The 18,975-nt window shown below is 42.8% G+C and overlaps 1 protein-coding gene across 1 annotated transcript in view; it reads right to left on the bottom strand.

Moving 5' to 3' along the window:
- Positions 1–18,975, bottom strand: part of LOC139918262 (GON-4-like protein) — a 67,111-nt gene that overhangs the window by 14,393 nt on the left and 33,743 nt on the right. The window contains exons 20-23 of the mRNA XM_078287213.1: positions 16,506–17,855; positions 16,190–16,427; positions 9,620–9,777; positions 4,673–4,870 (exon numbers count right to left, since the gene is read on the bottom strand). Of these exons, the coding sequence (XP_078143339.1) occupies positions 4,673–4,870; positions 9,620–9,777; positions 16,190–16,427; positions 16,506–17,855 (1,944 nt within the window). The remainder of the gene's footprint in view (positions 1–4,672; positions 4,871–9,619; positions 9,778–16,189; positions 16,428–16,505; positions 17,856–18,975) is intronic.

The raw sequence follows: 18,975 nt of genomic DNA on the forward strand, positions 1-18,975 counted from the left end.
CTCCCAGGACAGTTCCTAGTCTGGACTTGTCATCCAGCTCTTTGAAGTTGGGAATTTGGGAGCTGAGTTTGTTAAAGAACATTTCTCTGGCTGGTTTGAATTTTTCACATTTTAGGAGGAAGTGCATCTCCGTCTCGACCTCACCTGTTGAACAATGACCACACCACCATTTCTCTCTCTCTCTCTCTCATGTTGGACTTAATTTCTCAGTTTGTTTTTTTTATGTTTTGTGTCTGTCTTTATCAGTGTGTTTATCATGGTTCTTGTGACGTTTTGGAAGGGATAGTGATTGTAAAAGGGGAAACAGACACAAAAATGGGGGTCTATCACAGGGGACTGTGGCAGATGCTACAGTGTCATTATCAATACTCTCTAAATAAATTATAATGTCATCTCTCAAGTTTATTAGTTCGAACATAAGGGGCATTGGGTCACCGGCAAAACGCAGTAAAATTCTTAATTATCTCACTAGAATGGGTCCTAGCTTCTCTCTATTGCAAGAAACTCATCTTACAGCATCAGAACACCTCAAACTGAAAACTCAATGGGTGAATCATATCTTCTTCTCTTCATATAATTCCAAAAAAAGAGGGACTGCTATATTGATAAATACAAACATTTCATATCAGCACAAAACCACCATAGAAGACCCAGACGGTCGTTATGTTATTATTAATGGAATTATTGGAAAGGTTAAAATAACAGTAGCCAATATCTATAGACCCAATGATGACAACCCGGGCTTCTTTCACACTGTATTTTCACACTTAATGGAATTTTCAGATTCAATTATTATAATAGAAGGTGACTTTAACACAGTCTTTGATCCGAATGTTGATCGGTCAAACGCAGGAAACAATTACAGATCTTGGCACTCAGCTGACACCATAAAACAGTATATGGAAGATCTAGGTCTTAGTGATTGTTGCTGATCATTATCAGTTTTCATATTACTCATCCTCTCATAAAAGTTTTTCCCGAATTGATTATTTTTTAACTAGTAATTCTATATTGTCAAAAATTACAAATCCGGAAATACACCCAATTATCATTTCAGACCACGGACCAGTTTCAACTTAATAAATTAAACCAACCCAAACCCCCCTGGCAGGTGGCGGTTCAACGCTTCACTCTTAACAAAGAATTCAACAACTTTTCCAGAGAGTAGACATCCTTTGTTGAATTGAACGACTCTCCTGAAATATCTCCATCCATACTTTGGGAAACAGCAAAGGCTGTTCTTATGGGAAAAAAAAAAGAAAAAAAGAAAAAGAAATTCAACACAAACTTGAACAAAAATTGAAATTAGAAAGGAATCAGTCATGTCTCATCTTATCCACCCTGACCAGATGGGCTTTATGAAAGGTAGACACTCATCCAACAACACTAGCCGTTTATTAGTCTCATCAGCATATCTCAAAGACATAATTTAAACACTATTATTACATCACTTGATGCTGAAAAAACATTTTTTAAGGGTGATTTCATCACCCTTAAAAAATTTGGTTTTGGAGAGTCATTCATTCAGTGGATCAAAACTTTGTACCATTCACCCTCTGCATCAGTTATCACCAATAATTACATCTCACCAAGTTTTACACTACAGTGGGGCACAAGACAAGGATGTCCACTCTCCCCATCACTATTTGCCATTTTTATCGAACCGCTGGCAGCAGGCATTCGCCAAAACAATATAATCACAGGTATACAAACAACAAATTCCATTCACAAGATCAGTTTGTATGCAGATGATATTTTACTATATATACAAAACCCAATAAAATCCCTACCAGAAATCCTCAGTCTTGTCTCCAAATTCTCCCAAATTTCAGACTACTCAATAAACTGGACCAAATCTACATTTCTGTCACTCAGTGGTACAGACTGGAATGCTGTGACCAAGACCCTCCCTTTTACCATAACATCTGGCGATACTATTAGATACCATGGCATTGATGTTTCCGCCAGGCTGTCAGAGTTGTTTACCCAGAATTTCACTCCATTACTCAAAAACATTGAAGACCTTAAACACTGGAACAACTTACCCATCTCACTAATTGGCAAGATAGCAGAAGTCAAAATGTCCATATTATTACCCAAGGTAAACTACATCTTTTCAATGACACCAGTTCAACCTACATCAAACTGGTTTAATACTCTGGACTCCATAACCAACAAATTCTATTGGAAACAAAAGAAACCAAGAATCAAATTATCCACATTACAAAAAAACAGAGATCTTGGAGCCTTAACTGCCCCAAACTTCAGACAATATTACCTGCCAAATTACCTACAATTCATAATAAAATGGCTACAACCACAACTAGAACCACCACCACGGCTGGAAATAGAACAAACTGAATGTCAGAAATTCCGTTCATTGCAGCAACTCTGGCAGCCTGGTGGAAACTCAACAAAATCACCAGTTACACTCCATCTCCAAATAAATTTACTCCAATATGGCACAATCCAGACTTTCAGATAAAGAATAAACCGCTAAACTTCAACTCATGGAAAAGACAAGGAATTACACATCTGGAACATATATTTCAAGACAATTCACTGTTATCCTTTGAAACATTAATCCAGAGGTATGAGATCGGTCGTAACTACTTTCTACAATACTCACAATTAAAACATTGTTTAAAAGAAAAAATGGTTCTATCAAATAATACTCTTCAACCCCCACCATTGACTGAGGATCACACACACATAGTCAATAAAAAAAAAAAAACGTATCTAAAATATACAAACTATTACTAAAAACAGATAACACTCTTTCCTTACCAACCACAGATCGGGAAAGAGACCTTGCTGTTACAACCGAGGCACTTTTTCTATGTCCTGTAACTCCAAAATACAACCCATTTAATAGAATATACTACACAGAGCACGTCACCCAACATAAACTGCACAAAATGGGATTCTCGGACACTGACACTAGTTCGCAGTGCACACTAGACACTACAGATAACTATTTTCATGCCACCTGGCTCTGCCCACCCATTCAAACATTCTGGACAAACATTACACACAAATTATCTTCCATCCTTGGTTTCAGCATTCCAGTCTCCCCATCTGTATGCCTCCTTGGAGATCTCTCCTTGGTTGAACCGCCACCCAAATATCAACAACCCATTCTGATTGCCTTAACAATTGCTAAGAAAACAATATTACTTAACTGGAAGAACAGAAATAACCTCACCATATCTCAATGGACACATCTATTAACAGAACATATCTCAATGGAAAGATTAATGCCATTATCAAAACATAAAGTTGACTCATTTCATGAAGTATGAGCTCCATTCATTGAATTCATCCCCTCACCTGCTAGAAAAACACCCTACACGCACACTTAAACACATGCAAACCCCTACAAACTGACAGCATGCACCTTTTTGCCGATGAGATTAATGCCCCTCCCCATTCTCATACAACATACTGATAACCCTAACATTGTTGTTTTGTTTTTTTGTTTCCCCCAATACTTTCATATTGTCTAAAGTCTTGTGTTACTGCGTGTTTGTTGGTTTTACATTGTCTCCCGTAGTATGTGCTATCATACTGTCTGCATATCAGTCAGTCATTTCGTTTGTTTTTGTATTGCACTTCCAAAAAAAAATAAAAAATAAATAATTAAAAAGAAAACGAGGAATTCCACAGTAAGAAGTTAACAGTAAAGTTTGACGTTCTCATTTTCCCAGTCCAGTGGTCTGTATGGATGAGTATCGTTTAGATTTTGCCGATACTGGTGCTAAAACGATACTTTTAAAGTACTTACTTTTTGAAGCGATACCTTCTTTAAAATAAAGCGCAAACAACAATATTAAAGAACATCTTTTTTTATTGCAAAGGCAAAGAAATGTAACAATATATTAACTCTTAACTGTTTAAATTATATTTATAAATAACCACAAAGTGCAAACTTCTAAACTTCTACTCAAACTCTTCTACTCTTCTACTTCAACAATTCTTTTGCAGAAATACTGTATAACCATGTCTGCTTCCTCTGGCAAAATACAACTCTCCTGACATCAACATTTTCTATTTATTGTGACATTCTAGTTATTAAAAGTTTTTTTATGAACTAAACCTATTTGTCCTTAATTACTTGTCATAGCTGGTATACATGTTAACAAATAACGGAGAGTTTGTATGAACCGGAAGTTATCGTTAGTGAAAACCTTTACGACCCGCCTCTTCTTTTATCTGATTGGCTAAGCGACCAAAATGTGACATTGACGAGCGGCGCTGCTGTTTGGCTTTTGGCTGGAAGTTGGAATGTGCAAGGCGAGTTGCACCGAATAGAAAAGCAGCAGGCGCGTCACCAGAGGAATACAGAGAATTTCAAGCAGCGCGCTCAAAATGACACACCCACAACAGAAAGGGCGTGCAGCGGTTTCGCAGCATCAGAGGGCAGATATTTTAATGAGCAGCTCAGGCATTGTATTTTCAAGTGGCACCAAAATGAGGCACCGAAATCTGCGTTGTGATTTGGTCCGGTAGGTACCGGTCGTATGGGAACCGGTGCCATAGTGGCAGGTTTCGGTATCCAACCCTAGTGGTCCATTCGCAACTTGCTCCTACAGTGAGTTCAATCATTGCTTGAGAGTTATTCTGAATATTTGGTTTGATCTGGTATAATTAAAATGTAGACTGTAGACTTTACCAGGCCACATTCCAGTGCCTGCTCCGGATGAAGGAAGGCAGCGAAGTCTCGGAGGAGATCGGTCCGATCTCCCAGGATGCAGCGCAGCCTCCTGAACAACGCCACCACATCCCGTCCTTCTCCCACCTGTTCGAACTCGTACAGCAGAGCCAGGAACTCCTCCACCTTCCCTGGGACGTCCTGCAGCGCCTCGCGAACCTAACAGAATGTTCACCAACACACCACTGTTATCACCTAAAAAACACCTGCGTGAAGATTTTTGATTCTTTTGTTGTGTTCCATGGTCATTTATATCTTGAGTTTCATACTGAATTTTAAAAGTACCTGGACCACAATAAGAGAATAAACATTCTTTGTGTGTAGTTTATATGTTAAGTTCCCCTGTCGAAAGGTGTATATAGGCTATAAGACTTTTAACCCTCTAAAAGTAAGATTTGGAAAACATAAGTCCCCCTTAAAGACAAAATCACCTCAATAGTGGCAAGACATTTCACTGAAATAACCCGCTGTATTGAAGACCTGCAAGGCACCAAAAAGTCTTGCCAGGTTGAAGAGGAGGTCATTTTATTAATAATAATTATAATAATAATAATAATGTTAATAATAATAATAATAATACTATTACTTTTCAAAACAAATGTCACAAAGTGCTTCCATATTGTGCTTGACACCATATTCATCGGATGAAATGGATAAAACACGTACATAAATAAATAAAATACATATACAAGAGAGTAGAGTGATTATAAAAAGGCCTTCCAGTAAAAATGTTTGTTTCAGCAGCGTTTTAAAGGAAGGCACTGAGTCTGCCAGCCTGATCTCCTCAGGCTCCAGAGTCTAGGAGCCCAAACAGCAAAAGCCCGATCAACTTCAGACCAGACCAGGTTTGATTCTGTAATACCGGCTGACCTAAGTGCCATAAATACACTAAACGCTCTCGCATCTTAAATGAACATAGTGCTTCAAAATTCTCGTCCTAGTTCAGCACCAAGTTACCGCATCTTCCTCAGTCTTCTAACACCAATGACTTACTAAACTGTTTGAACAGTGTTTGCCAATCTACTCTAGGCGACATTGACCCCTTAAATGTAGATCCAGGCCTTCAGCAAACGCTACTCCCTGGATTAAGAATAGGTGGAGTCTAATATCCAGAGTCTAAACAGAATGTGTAGGAGAGCCGAAAGAATGTGGACGAAAGCCAGACTGGAATTTTTCATACAGATTGTTACTTTCTACCACAGCAAGCAGCTGGTTTGAAACAGCCTTCTCCATAACTTTAGAGGTAAAGGGCAATTTAGAAATAGGCCTGTAGTTACTGAGGTTTTTTAAGGATAGGCTGAATACGTCAGTTTAAGTAATCAGGAACGCAGCCAGAGGACAGCGAGCTGTTGATAATGGACAATAGGCAGGGTCCATCCATAATTCCAATTAGAAAATTAGTGGGTACAATGTCAATGGGGCTCAATGACGGTTTCATTTGTGAAATATTGTCCATAAATTCTTGCGGAGAAAGAGGTACAAACTGGTTTAGGGTGTTTGGGTGAGGGTGAGATATAGACCTATTACTGAAGGTTGTTGAGTGGGACATCTATTTTATCAACAAATCATTTCGCAGTCTGCGTTTGAAGAGGCAGCGACAACAGACGGAATTGGGTTCACAAGGCAGTCAATAGTGCTGAATAGAAACCTGGGATTATGACAATTTGTGGAATTTCAATTGGAGAAATATTTTGCCATCACATCTATAAATAGTTTGGTTATAAGTGGTTAATAGATTTTTCATATGTAAGTAGTGGATGTCGAGTTTGGAGCTCTCCCACACATTCTGTTTAGACTCTGGATATTAGACTCCACCTATTCTTAATCCAGGGAGTAGCGTTTGCTGAAGGCCTGGATCTACATTTAAGGGGTCAATGTCGTCTAGAGTAGATTGGTAAAGACTGTTAGAACAGTTTAGTAAGTCATTGGTGTTAGAAGACTGAGAAGATGAGGTAACTTGGTGCTGAACTAGGACGAGAATTTTGAAGCACTATGTTCATTTAAGATGCGAGAGCGTTTAGTGTATTTATGGCACTTAGGTCAGCCGGCATTACAGAATCAAACCTAATCCACAGATGAGCTGATAAAAACCACAGACTGTAAAACAGATGGAGTAGTGAGTGTTCTTCACCCACACGTTTCTGAAGGGCATTTTGAAGCCAAAAATTTGGGTTTACGAGCGCCGCCATGTTGTCATTTTTTGGAGCCGGAGCAGCCAGAGTGAAGCTGGGGGTTTCCCACAGCGCCGCAGCTCCGCCTGCTATTGGTCCATGATCGACAACCTGTCAATCACCGGACAGGCGACCTGTCAATCATTCAGAAAAAACAACCCCGTTTTGTAACGGTTATATCCCGTTACCGTTATATATAAGTTGAGCTGTGGTCCCATTGACTTGAATGGAGTTGGGCGGGATTTGGAGTCTTTTTGGAGCCAACCCTAGCGGACGTTAGAGGAACTGCAGCTTTCAGCCACTTCCTTATTTGCTTCAAAATTCACCCGTGGTTTTGGCTGCTTGAGACAAACACGTCTTCAAGGACAATGGATTAATACTCAAACCAAGGGTAAAAATTGAATCTAATGGTTATGAGTTGGCCCAGACACATGTTGAACAAAATTAAAAGATTCTGTGACATTTAAGAACTGTGGCGAGGCTCTTTGAAGAGGCATCGATATGGATGTTGAAATCCCCGGACATAATAACTTGGTCATACTTCTGAGGAATTGCTCTTGTCAGTTGACCAACGTTGACCTGGTTTCAGGATGTGCTGATGTTCCTGTTACAAGGACCTTCGGCTCCAAGCGTCAATTGTTACGCCAGCTATCAGGCATATGGAGACATGCAGGAGCCATGTCTTACTACTTTATCTGTCATGTACGCAATTGACCACTATATAGATCACAGGTCTCTCTCAGTACGAGGAGAGACTAGCAGCACTGACTGTGTTCATGTTGTTCCTCTCCGATGATGCATCATTAAATGTCAACCAACTGATCAGTTGTATCAATATCACCATACAACATTCAACTTAGATTTGGGGGGCGATAGATAACCACACACGGGTCTGAGCAACACATATAAAAACATAAAAATCTCAAAGCTGGAAATGGTTAAAAGCAATAAGGCTACATCTAAAATGTTTCTTAAAACAACCTTCAGACCTCCAGCACGACAACTGTCCCAGTCAAAAACAACAGAGAGGCCTGCTGGAAATATAAAACTAATCCCGTTACCAGCTGGCCTGAATGAGGAGTTCAATCCATTTTTATAGTTTGTCCAACCTTTGAACAGGAGGACTCTTTTCAGTGGTTGTGTCTATGTAGTGGCCACAAATATTCTTGAATGGTTATGGCTCATGTTTCATGTGGTTGCCAGTCATATAGTTGTAATGGATTACTGTAACTTTTTAACGTTCCTAGACTGTAAGGATGGCTATACACTTACACTGTACACTGTAAGGTCGGCTATAGGAAAGATGAGATGAGTGGGTTAGGGTTAGGTGAGTAAAGCACATTCCAAGAATTCCATGCAGTAAATTCAGATGAACAATCCTGTCATGTTTTTAAACACTTTATAGTTTATTACGGTTTATCATTTAGCTGGTAACCCAATAAACATGTAACGTTCCTGTAACGTTCCCCCAAAGTTCCAGTTTGGTTACATTTCTTATAACCTTTGAAGAACGTTCTGGGAACGTTCCGGTTTGGTTCAGTCGTTCCAAGAATGTTCCGGGAAGGTAAATACCGGCAGGGAATGTTCTCTAATGGTTCCGGTGTAGTTATTTTTTTAATGTCTCCACAGAACCTCTGGAGAACGTTCCTTGAAGGTTCCCGTGTGGTTACATTTAGAAAACCTTTACAAAACCTTAAGAATTCACAAGGCTGGTTCCAGGAACGTTCTGGGAACTTTTTTTTTTTTTTTTGTCAGGTTAGGATATTAGATTAGAGGTTATGCATGCAATGGTGCTGCATTATTTCAGACCCAAACAGACACTCCCTCATTGTTTTTTCTTTAATTTTGCTGGGGATGTATGGTTACACAAGGCAGTTCATATTTGGATTGCAGGCAGGTGCTACTAATGTAGTGAGCTTGCGCTGGTTTTCCAGTTTGCAGTTACCAGCAGAAGCAAAGCAAGGATTATAGCAGCTGTGCCAGCGGACCTAGTTTTGTGCATATTATTATTTTCCAGGTGAGTTAAATGTCACCGAGCATCTACATGTATCCATAGAAATGTAGGTAAGCTAACCGAAACATTATTTTTGTTCTTAGTTGCCATTTATGTGTTTTTATGGTCAGCTACTTGAATAACCGTTCTTTAGCCAGCTAGGTTATGATAACGTTAGCTAGCTCGTTAACGCGGCTAGCGAACGAGTGCTATTTAACGGTCATATTTGCATTTGGAACAACATCTGGAGTCAAATATTAAGTTTGGTAGACTCCCAGGCATGTATTGTTTGTTTAGCGATATGCGTTTTGTGCTGTCAAATGATTTTAATAAAAAAAAAGAGCCAAAGTCTCAGTTCGTTTTGACTAAGGGTAGCTAAAGCTAACGTCATATCAGCTGTAGTATGTTTAGATCGTCGCCATGGTAATGGTGCACAAGGCAGTCATATTCAGATTCTCTGATTTGAATACAGTTGTTTAATGGTCCGGTACTTCTTTAGGTGTTTGTGGATGTGACTGAAAGTCTCTCAGTCTGTTGTGCAGCTGATGAACTGCTGCTGCCTCCGGACACTTTAAAGTTGGAGAATGCTGTGAGTCTGTACACTGAAGAAAACGTGTGCAAGTGCATATTTTTTAATTTTCATTGGAAAATAAAATAAAATAAATAAAACAGCTTGAGTGTGGACCACTTTTTGTATTTTGATTAAATAATAATAGAATAATAATATATTAGATGTCCTCTCACCCGGCCGAGGTAACTCTGGGCGAAGGCAACGTCCTTGCTCTCTCTGTGAGGGTCGTTGTCCAGGATGTTGTCATCGTACAGCAGCAGCAGTTTGGTCGAATCCTTACTGTGACGCTCCTGCCGACTCCTCCTCAGACCACGAGGAGGCCGGGCTCGACCTGGAGGGGGAGAAGAAGAGAGGGAGAACTGAAAGAGGGGTGAAGGAGGAAGACCGGGCTGACGACCCCAGTTAGTGATTTCCTACATTTCCCAGAATGACTTTCAGCAACCCCCATAGAAGGAGGTTCTATGCTCTGAATATGTTTAGGTGGAGAGAGTCAGAGTGAGTGGAGGAAGCTCCATTTGAGGAAAAGTGAGTGGAGAGAGAACAATGGTTTGCCGTGTCCGGTTGTTCAAGACGCTGCGACAGAAAGAAAGATGGACACTGTGGCTGCAATGCATTCCGGTCTCTTGAGGTTACCAGCCGTGGAGAAATTGGTCTCTCTCCTCTTCTACGATGGATTTCTCCCTGTGTGATTGTTGAACGTCTCTTAGTGCAAAATGGCGGCTCTAGAAAGAAGCTTGCTCTTTGGTCCTGAGGGACTGACACCAAAACCTGACGTTTACCGCTGATGTTTTACATCCTGAAACATTTTCTCATATCAAACTATAAATATCTGGAGGTGACGTCACCTCGTCTACGATTGGCCAGTTACCCACCAAGAAGAGAAATACACCAACAAACAATAAATTGAGCCCAGAAATTCAAACTTAACAAATAGCTGTGTTTAATATTTAAGTGTTTTAGGATGGATTTTTAATTTAAACTGGCATGATTTTGATTGACATCTACACAAAGCACGCAATTCCATTAGAGTGATAAGAAATACATTTGTCAAGTAGCCAACTTTGCATAAACTATATAACTATAACTATATACTATAACTAATAAAGTTTCATTTGTGTTACTTCAGTTAAACTGACAGTCAAAGTACCATAGAAAGTGTTTGATCGGCTGCGTCAAGCTAGTTAGAGATGGACAGAATAAGACTGGAAGTAAGGTGGCTTTACCTTCAAAATAAAAGCATAGGCTACTTTTTAAATTTACAACGCTAATGCTGAATGTAGTATTTCTGCAGCGAGGTTAAAAAAATAAACAAATTATTGTTACCAAGGTAAATGTGACAGTATATAGTGATATGAATCTCAGGTCACATCGCCCAGCACTACTGGACATTACACGTGTGTATCAGGTCAATACACGTGTAGACATGTACCAGGACATTACATGTGTATGAGGCCATTACATGTGCGTACCAGGACGTGTACTAATTTTCGTTTGCTGAAAATCAGACCATGTTTGCTTCGCCCGCTTCTTTCCCCATTCAGACCTCACAGAACTAGAGGTGTTAACACCGTGTTGGTGTTAACTTTCTGAACCTCAGTGTTGGTGTTAACTGCCTGAACCGTAGTGTTGGTGTTAACTGCCTGAACCTCAGTGTTGGTGTTGGTGTTAACTGCCTGAACCTCAGTGTTGGTGTTAACTGCCTGAACCTCAGTGTTGGTGTTAACTGCCTGAACCGTAGTGTTGGTGTTAACTGCCTGAACCTCAGTGTTGGTGTTAACTGCCTGAACCGTAGTGTTGGTATTAACTGCCTGAACCTCAGGGGCGAATTCACAAAAGGATTGTGTGGCTTTTGCTGATGCTAAACCTGTGCAAATAAGACAAAAAGAAACAGTGTAATTCACAAAGCACTCGCAAAGGGTGAAATGCACCGCTAACTGCGCTGCCACGCAAATAGCGTCTCGGTGCTCCTGTGCTTTTTGCACGTATTTAAATTAGGTAATATGCATACATTTGGCGGAAAATTGGCCCCTTTCTATGCAAATGAGCCTCATTGCAAAAACTGTCCAATTCACAAAGATCGGTGCTAATTGCCACACGCAGTTAGAGTGAAATTATTACCGTCTTCAGAGAGTTGGTGGTAATTGAAGCGCATTTATAAGGGGTGTCACGCCCAGACTTTCCAGTGATCATGGCAGCAGTGACTGTAGCAGGCGAAGGCATCGTAATGCCAGGCGTGCTCGAGCGGATATTTCAAAGGAGAATATCACTTGTTGATTTAACTGAGAATTGAGTTGAATTGACCTTGCAAATGTCTCTGCAACAATTCCACCTTTGTGTGACCTAAAAAATAAAATTTTCTGTAAATACAGTCTGTAAATAATATTTTGACATTATTTTATTATTACTATAGAACTCAATACAACTCAATTTCTCACTCTGAAAATATTTTCACTTATCTCACTAGTCAGCACAGTTGCTGTTCCATTTGCTGCAAGATTGTTTGTTCTACAAGCTCTGTTCTCTGTGTTGTCATCTACCGACCGCCAAAATGTAAAAATGGTTTCCTTGAAGAGTTTTCCGAGCTACTGTCCAAAATGTCTACAGATTTTGATCATATCATCATATCAGGTGACTTTAAAGGATAAGGCTGGTGTTTTTTAATGCAGTGTTTCCCCTATAATTGCACAGGCCTGGCGGGCCGCCAGGCCAACAAGAACCCCTGCCAGGCCAAAAATAACGCCAAATATCCATTCATTCGGAAATCAATAATCATTTGCGTTTGGGAGCCTCTGTGCGGCGCTGTTCCGAAACGTGAGTCAACCTCTGTGTCGTTGCCTGGGAAACTCTTGACCCGATGCGAGTGCCACTGCTATCACACCGTGTCCTAAACACCGGGTTCAGACCGCATGCGGAAGCGCCGGGAAGCGCAGCCAGTTTCCTTTCGGCGCCCATGTAACCGATTTGACCGTTCAGACCGGCTGTGCCGTGGCAGGGAGCTCCGCGGCCGGCTCGCGATCTGGAGCGCCAGTTTCGGCGTCTGGTCTATTTTCTCCACATGCCACGGCGCGCATTTCACAGGAAAACACCATAGAAAACACTATAGATGGTCATATCTCCATTATATCACCACAGAAGCACAAATATATTAAATGATCAACTTACCAGGGTCTTCACTGTTGTTGTTGATGAATCCATCTGTACTAATGCAAGTTTTAAATGCAACACATTGTAGGATGATGGTCTCTCTGGTTTTGAATTATCACTTGCCTTTTGAAAATTGCGTCTGTTATTGAATTACCACAAAAGTAAACAAGGATACATGTTTAGGTTTGTTTAATTTATTTAGGCCTATGTCAGAGAGAGAGAGAGAGAGAGAGAGAGAGAGAGAGATATCTAGGTCCCCTAGGCTTTCCTAATTATTGCCTGATCACAAGTCACAACTCTTGCTGAGGAAACAAACACATAAACGTGACAGCTTTGATATGAGGGAGTTTGTGAAGAAAGGGAGAAATTAAGAAGATGGAAGACATAATGTTAATGTTTGCAAAGGTCATAAAGCTAATGTTTTGCCAAGGTCATAGGTTACACAGCTTATTTTTATGCAATAAATGCAGCTTATTAAGTCATCCTCTCCTTGTGATCACTTTGTTTTAAGTCTTGAATATACCAAGCGAACAAAAATTTGAACGCAAATATAAATTGCAGACCGCCTGCTGCGCCACCTGACCGAAGCCGACCACGCCAATATGCCATCCCGCGCGCCTCGTCTGTTTAGGGTTAATTCGGTGCGTACTACCAGGCCTGAATTTTTTTTTAGGGGAAATACTGTAATGCATTGTTTACCATCAACAAATCCTATGAAAATAACAAAATCAACAATGCATTTGCTCTACCGTTACTTTCTGACTTCCCACGTACCGTTTTTAGCCTTCAACCCGGAAGTCATTGGCTCCAACTGTAAGCTAAAAACCTTGAAATACAGCTCACAAAGACATAGTTTCAATTTTACTGTTACCACGAAAAGTCAGGCTGTTGTAGTTATTACCAAATCAAATGGGAACAAATTCTTCATTACGCCGGGGACTATTTTCGGTGCTACGTAACTACTTTCCTGAGATCGCAAAGTGTTTACGGTCGGCTTATTAAGTTGTTTGAGGAAAAAGTCGGCCCGCCCGGTGCATCGTGATGATGAAATATGCTGCAGAGCAGCAGCATGGCTCTGTGACGGGTTTTTAATAGTTTTTAATACATGCAGTTCTATGGCTGCTGGGACATGAGGCTTTACTGGGCACCGGCGACATGGACGAGACTTGTTGGCAAAACAAAATCATTGCTGATTTTGTTATTTTCATAGGATTTGTTGACGGTAAGCAATGCATTAAAAAACACCAGCCTTATCCTTTAACATCCATGTTGATGACCCAACTGACCATGACTCCAGAGAGTTCATAAGCCTACTAGAAGATTTGTCTTCTCTCTCATGTCTGGACCCACCCAGAGTCGAGGCCACACTCTGGATCTGATTATTGCCAAGGGACTTAATGTTACTGTAACCTTAATCGAGGATATCACAGTATCAGATCATTTTTGCATTTGTTTTGATGTTTCCCGAAAAATGATTGAGGATGAAAGCTGTGAAAAAACGGCATATTGATAATGACACTGCTGAAGCCTTTACTAACTCCATGTCCAATCTGGTACTGTCTACTTCATCATCACCGGATGTTTTGGTAGACAATTTTAACTTGAAAGTAAAAAATCTTATTGACAATATCGCAACTTTGAAAACAAAAATAATCTCTGAATAACAAAAAGCTCCTTGGACAAATGATATTTCTGTAAAAAAACAAAACAAAACAATGTAGACCGGAAGAACGTAAATGGAGTAAAAAAGCTTCAGATCCGACATTTACAAAGACTGCCTCAACAGATATAACAAGGAAATAAAAAATGCCAGACAATCGTTTTTTTCTCTAAAATCATTCACAATAATTTGAATAATGCACAAGTGCTGTTCTCCACTGTTGATCGGCTCATAAATCCTTAATTCTCCACCCACCCAGAGCTACTTTCTACCACAAAATCACTACCATCAGAAAAAATAAGTTCTTTGAGTGTTGACAAGGAAGAGGTGTTACCTACTCACAAGAACAGGACTTGTGGTATGACACATTTCACTACTGTGGACTCCACGGCACTGGAGCATGCTGTGCTGAAGCTCAAATCCTCCACCTGCTGCCTGGACCCACTTCGACCGACCGACCGACCGACCGACCGACCGACCGACCGACCGACCGACCAACACCATCCATGGAACCCCTGCTGTCGCGGGGCTAAAAACTGTGTTTAATCAATGGAATAGCTACCTAATCACAAATGGCCTATTTGATGTTTTGCAGTCTGGTTTTAGATCGCACCACAGCACAGAAGCTGCCCTTGTTAAAGCTGTAAATGATCTCCACATGAACACCGATTCCGGTAAACTCTCAATCCTCGTACTCCTGGATCTCAGCGCCGCGTTCGACACTGTGGATCTTGAGATTTTACTAGACAGACTAAAAAACTGGCTAGGACTGTCTGGTCCTGGTCTAAATTTGTTCAGGACCTACCTGCTAGACAAGAATTTCTTTGTCTCTATTGAAAATTTTGCATCTGATAAAGTCACTGTGACCTGTGGGGTTCCACAGGGCTCAATCCTTGGTCCTCTTTTGTTCTATGCTTGGACATATACGGAAATTATGCGGACGACACGCAACTTTACGTCTCCCTCTCTCTTGATGATTTAAGCTCTGTGGAATCACTGATTAAATGCATTAAGGACATTAATACATGGATGGCTACTAAATAGTGACAAAACAGAAGTTATTATTTTAGGTGCAAAAGCAAAGAGACAAGAAATTGCAGCCAACCTCAGTTCCTTTTCTCTGGAGAGCAAAGAACATGCAGGAATCTTAGTGTAATCATAGATGCTGATCTGATCAGATCAATAATGTCACAAGATCAGCTTTCTATCACCTCAAAACTGTGTAAAAAATTAGAGGCTTTCTGTCTAAATCAGATGCTGAGAAACTGGTGCATGCCTTTGTCACAAGCAGGTCTCTTCTCTGGACTACAGACTATACACACATTACACCTTTTCTTAAATCCATTCATGTAAAGCAAATACTACAATTGATTTCAAAATCCTCCTACTTGTCTATAAGGCTCTGAATGCCCTGCTCCACATTATATCAAGGAATAGCTTATGAACCAACAAGAAGCCTCAGGTCATCGGCCTCCTTGTTGTTCGCCGTTCGCTCTGCAGCAGGAGAAGCTTATTTAGTTTTGACGCTCCTAACAGACAGAACGTCTAGTGACATCAGAGACTCACTTCTTTTAAAAGTAGATTTAAAACATTTCTTTTTGCTGCTGTTTTTAATTCGGTCTTTTGACTTAACACACTAATGTTGGGCTTTTGCTGTTTTATCTGAATTACATGTACTTTAAACTGTCTATGTCCTCTGCATGTGTGCATGTGTATGTTCGTATTTTATTTTATTATATATGAAGCATGTGAAGCACAGTGTTGCTTTTTGTATGAAATGTGCTATACAAATAAAAATTTGACTTGACATTAAGTGTGTATGAGGTCATTATGTGTGTATGTATATATATATATATATATATATATATATATATATACGTGTGTGTGTGTGTGTGTATTGTATCAGACATGCCGAGGATGTGACCTCACTCTTCCTCACCTCTTCCTCGTCCAGGACCCCTGCCCCCAGATCGAGGCGTTCCCTCTCCGGAGGGCGTCTCCTCGTCTCCCGTCACCTTGGCGCTCCTCCCCTCTCCTGACTCCTCCCCCTTGGCAGGCCCCTCCTCCTCCTCCTCAGAGTTCTCCTCCTGGGAGCCGGGGGAGTGATCCTCCTCGGAGTCGGCGTCTCCGCAGAGCCGGCCCTCGGACGCCAGCCACGTCAGCTGCTTCATCGTCTCCTACAGGAAACGACCTTTGACCTCAGCATGTGGCAGGAAGTCACAGAACATTTCACTGTTGATGAAACATGAGTTTACCTGTAACTCTGGAACAGAGAGCACCGACTCCTCTGAGGCTGATGACATCACCTCCTCCTCATCTTCATCCTGAGTCAGGTCATCAAAGTCCTCTTCCTCCTCTTCTTCGCCCTGCCTGTCCTGCTCTCCATCCCCGTCTTTCTCTCCATCGTCATCCCTCTCTCCTCCGCTCTCTCTCTCTCCATCCTCCTCTCCTTCTCCCCTCTCCTCTCCTTCATGCTCTCCCTCTCTTTCTCCACTTGGCTCCTCCTCTCCACCTCCTCCGCTGCCTCCATCTCCTCCCTCCTGCTCCTCTCCACCGCTATTCTCTCCTCCGTTACAAGTGACGATTCCCTGGACAGTCCAGTTTCTCTCCTCCTCTTCCTCCTGCACTTCCTCCTCTCTGCTTCTTCCTGGAGAAGACAGTGGGCTCAGTGTTGATGTTGATGCTAAACTTTCCAACTCCTCCATCAGCTCCTCTCCTTCCTCCCTCTTCATCATCTGCTCCTCTTTCCCAACAATCCTCCTCTCTTCTCTCCTCTCTGCCTCCCCTCCCTCCATCTTTCTCTCCACCTTGCCTGCTTGGCTGTGCAAACTGGGGGAGGAGCTTCCAGAAGACGACTCCTCCTCCTCCTCCTGTCTGTGGAGCTGCTCCTCTGAACTCTGTCCGACACCCAGAGCATGCTGGGAGTTTACATCAGGATGCTCGGCGTCTCTTTGTACCTGACAGGTTCTGGGCGTCCACATCATCTGGACCAGGATGTAGTCCGGCTTCATGGGCATCATGACACCCGGTGCGACTCTCTGGTCTGGGTGGGACTTGGACGAGAGGGGCGGGGCTGGCAGGAGGGCGCTGGAGATCAAACTATGTCTACAGGGTTTGTCTGGTTGCCTCTGGTTCCTCTGGCCAACAGGTGGCGCTGCAGTACGGGTGGAGGACGGCCTAGCGTTTCCACACACAGGGGGGGGGGAGACTGGGTGCATCGTCCCATGGGCAGGTGGCCGAGCCAATGGCAGGGTCCTTTGGACCGGATCATTGGGGGTCTTGGCTATTAGAGTGACAGCTTGTGAGGGGGCGGGTCCAGGCACATGGGCTAGGCAGCCGATTGGCCGACTGTCTGCCGGAGCTTTGGCTAGCGGTGGTAGAGAGGCGGTGTGGGCCAGGTTGAAGCGTTTGGGTTTCTGTGTGGTTTGACGTGTTGTTTTGGAGGGGAGGGAGGGGAGGGAAGGGAGGGAGGGGTGGAGGCGCAGGGTGCAGTTTGCAGGTAGGGAGGGGGGGTAGGAAGGGGGGTAAGAGGGGGGGCAGGAAGGGGGGTAAGAGGGGAGTCGGCTGGAGGCCAGCCTGGTCTTCTGGATCATCTGCTGACTCTTCTGGAGATGAAAAAGATCAAAACAACCAGTCACAACCATGAGAATCGATCCAGCAGCATAAAGCTTAAAGCATCTACTGCTAGTCTGTAGTCTGTCAGTATCAGTGTGTCGGTCTGTCAGTCTGTCTGTCAGTCTGTAGTCTGTCAGTGTGTCAGTCTGTCAGTGTGTCTGTGTTTCAGTGTGTTGGTCTGTCAGTGTGTCAGTGTGTCAGTGTGTCAGTCTGTCAGTGTGTCGGTGTGTCGGATGGTCAGTCTGTCTGTCCGTCTGTAGTCTGTCAGTGTGTCAGTCTGCCTGTCACTCTGTAGTCTGTCAGTGTGTCAGTGTGTTGGTCTGTCAGTGTGTCAGTGTGTCTGCCTGTCAGTCTGTCGGTCTGTCGGTGTGTCAGTCTGTCAGTGTGTCGGTCTCTCGGTCTGTCAGTGTGTCGGTCTGTCGGTGTGACGGTGTGTCAGTCTGTCAGTGTGTCGGTGTGTCAGTGTGTCGGTCTGTCGGTGTGACGGTGTGTCGGTGTGTCGGTCTGTCGGTCTGTCGGTGTGTCGGTGTGTCGGTGTGTCGGTGTGTCGGTGTGTCGGTCTGTCGGTCTGTCGGTGTGTCGGTGTGTCGGTCTGTCGGTCTGTCGGTCTGTCGGTGTGTCGGTGTGCCGGTGTGCCGATGTGCCGGTCTGTCGGTGTGTCGGTGTGTCGGTGTGTCAGTGTGTCGGTTGGTCGGTCTGTCGGTGTGTCGGTCTGTCGGTGTGTCGGTGTGTCAGTCTGTCGGTGTGTCAGTCTGTCGGTGTGTCAGTCTGTCGGTGTGTCAGTCTGTCGGTGTGTCAGTGTGTCAGTGTGTCAGTGTGTCGGTGTGTCACTGTGTCGGTGTGTCGGTCTGTCGGTGTGTCGGTCTGTCAGTCTGTCGGTGTGTCGGTGTGTCAGTGTGTCGGTGTGTCAGTCTGTCGGTGTGTCAGTCTGTCGGTGTGTCAGTCTGTCGGTCTGTCAGTGTGTCAGTGTGTCAGTCTGTCAGTGTGTCAGTCTGTCGGTGTGTCAGTCTGTCAGTCTGTCGGTGTGTCAGTGTGTCGGTGTGTCAGTGTGTCAGTGTGTCAGTGTGTCAGTGTGTCGGTGTGTCAGTGTGTCAGTCTGTCAGTGTGTCA

Source organism: Centroberyx gerrardi, chromosome 12 (assembly GCF_048128805.1).
Source record: "Centroberyx gerrardi isolate f3 chromosome 12, fCenGer3.hap1.cur.20231027, whole genome shotgun sequence".
Lineage (NCBI taxonomy): Eukaryota > Metazoa > Chordata > Actinopteri > Beryciformes > Berycidae > Centroberyx > Centroberyx gerrardi.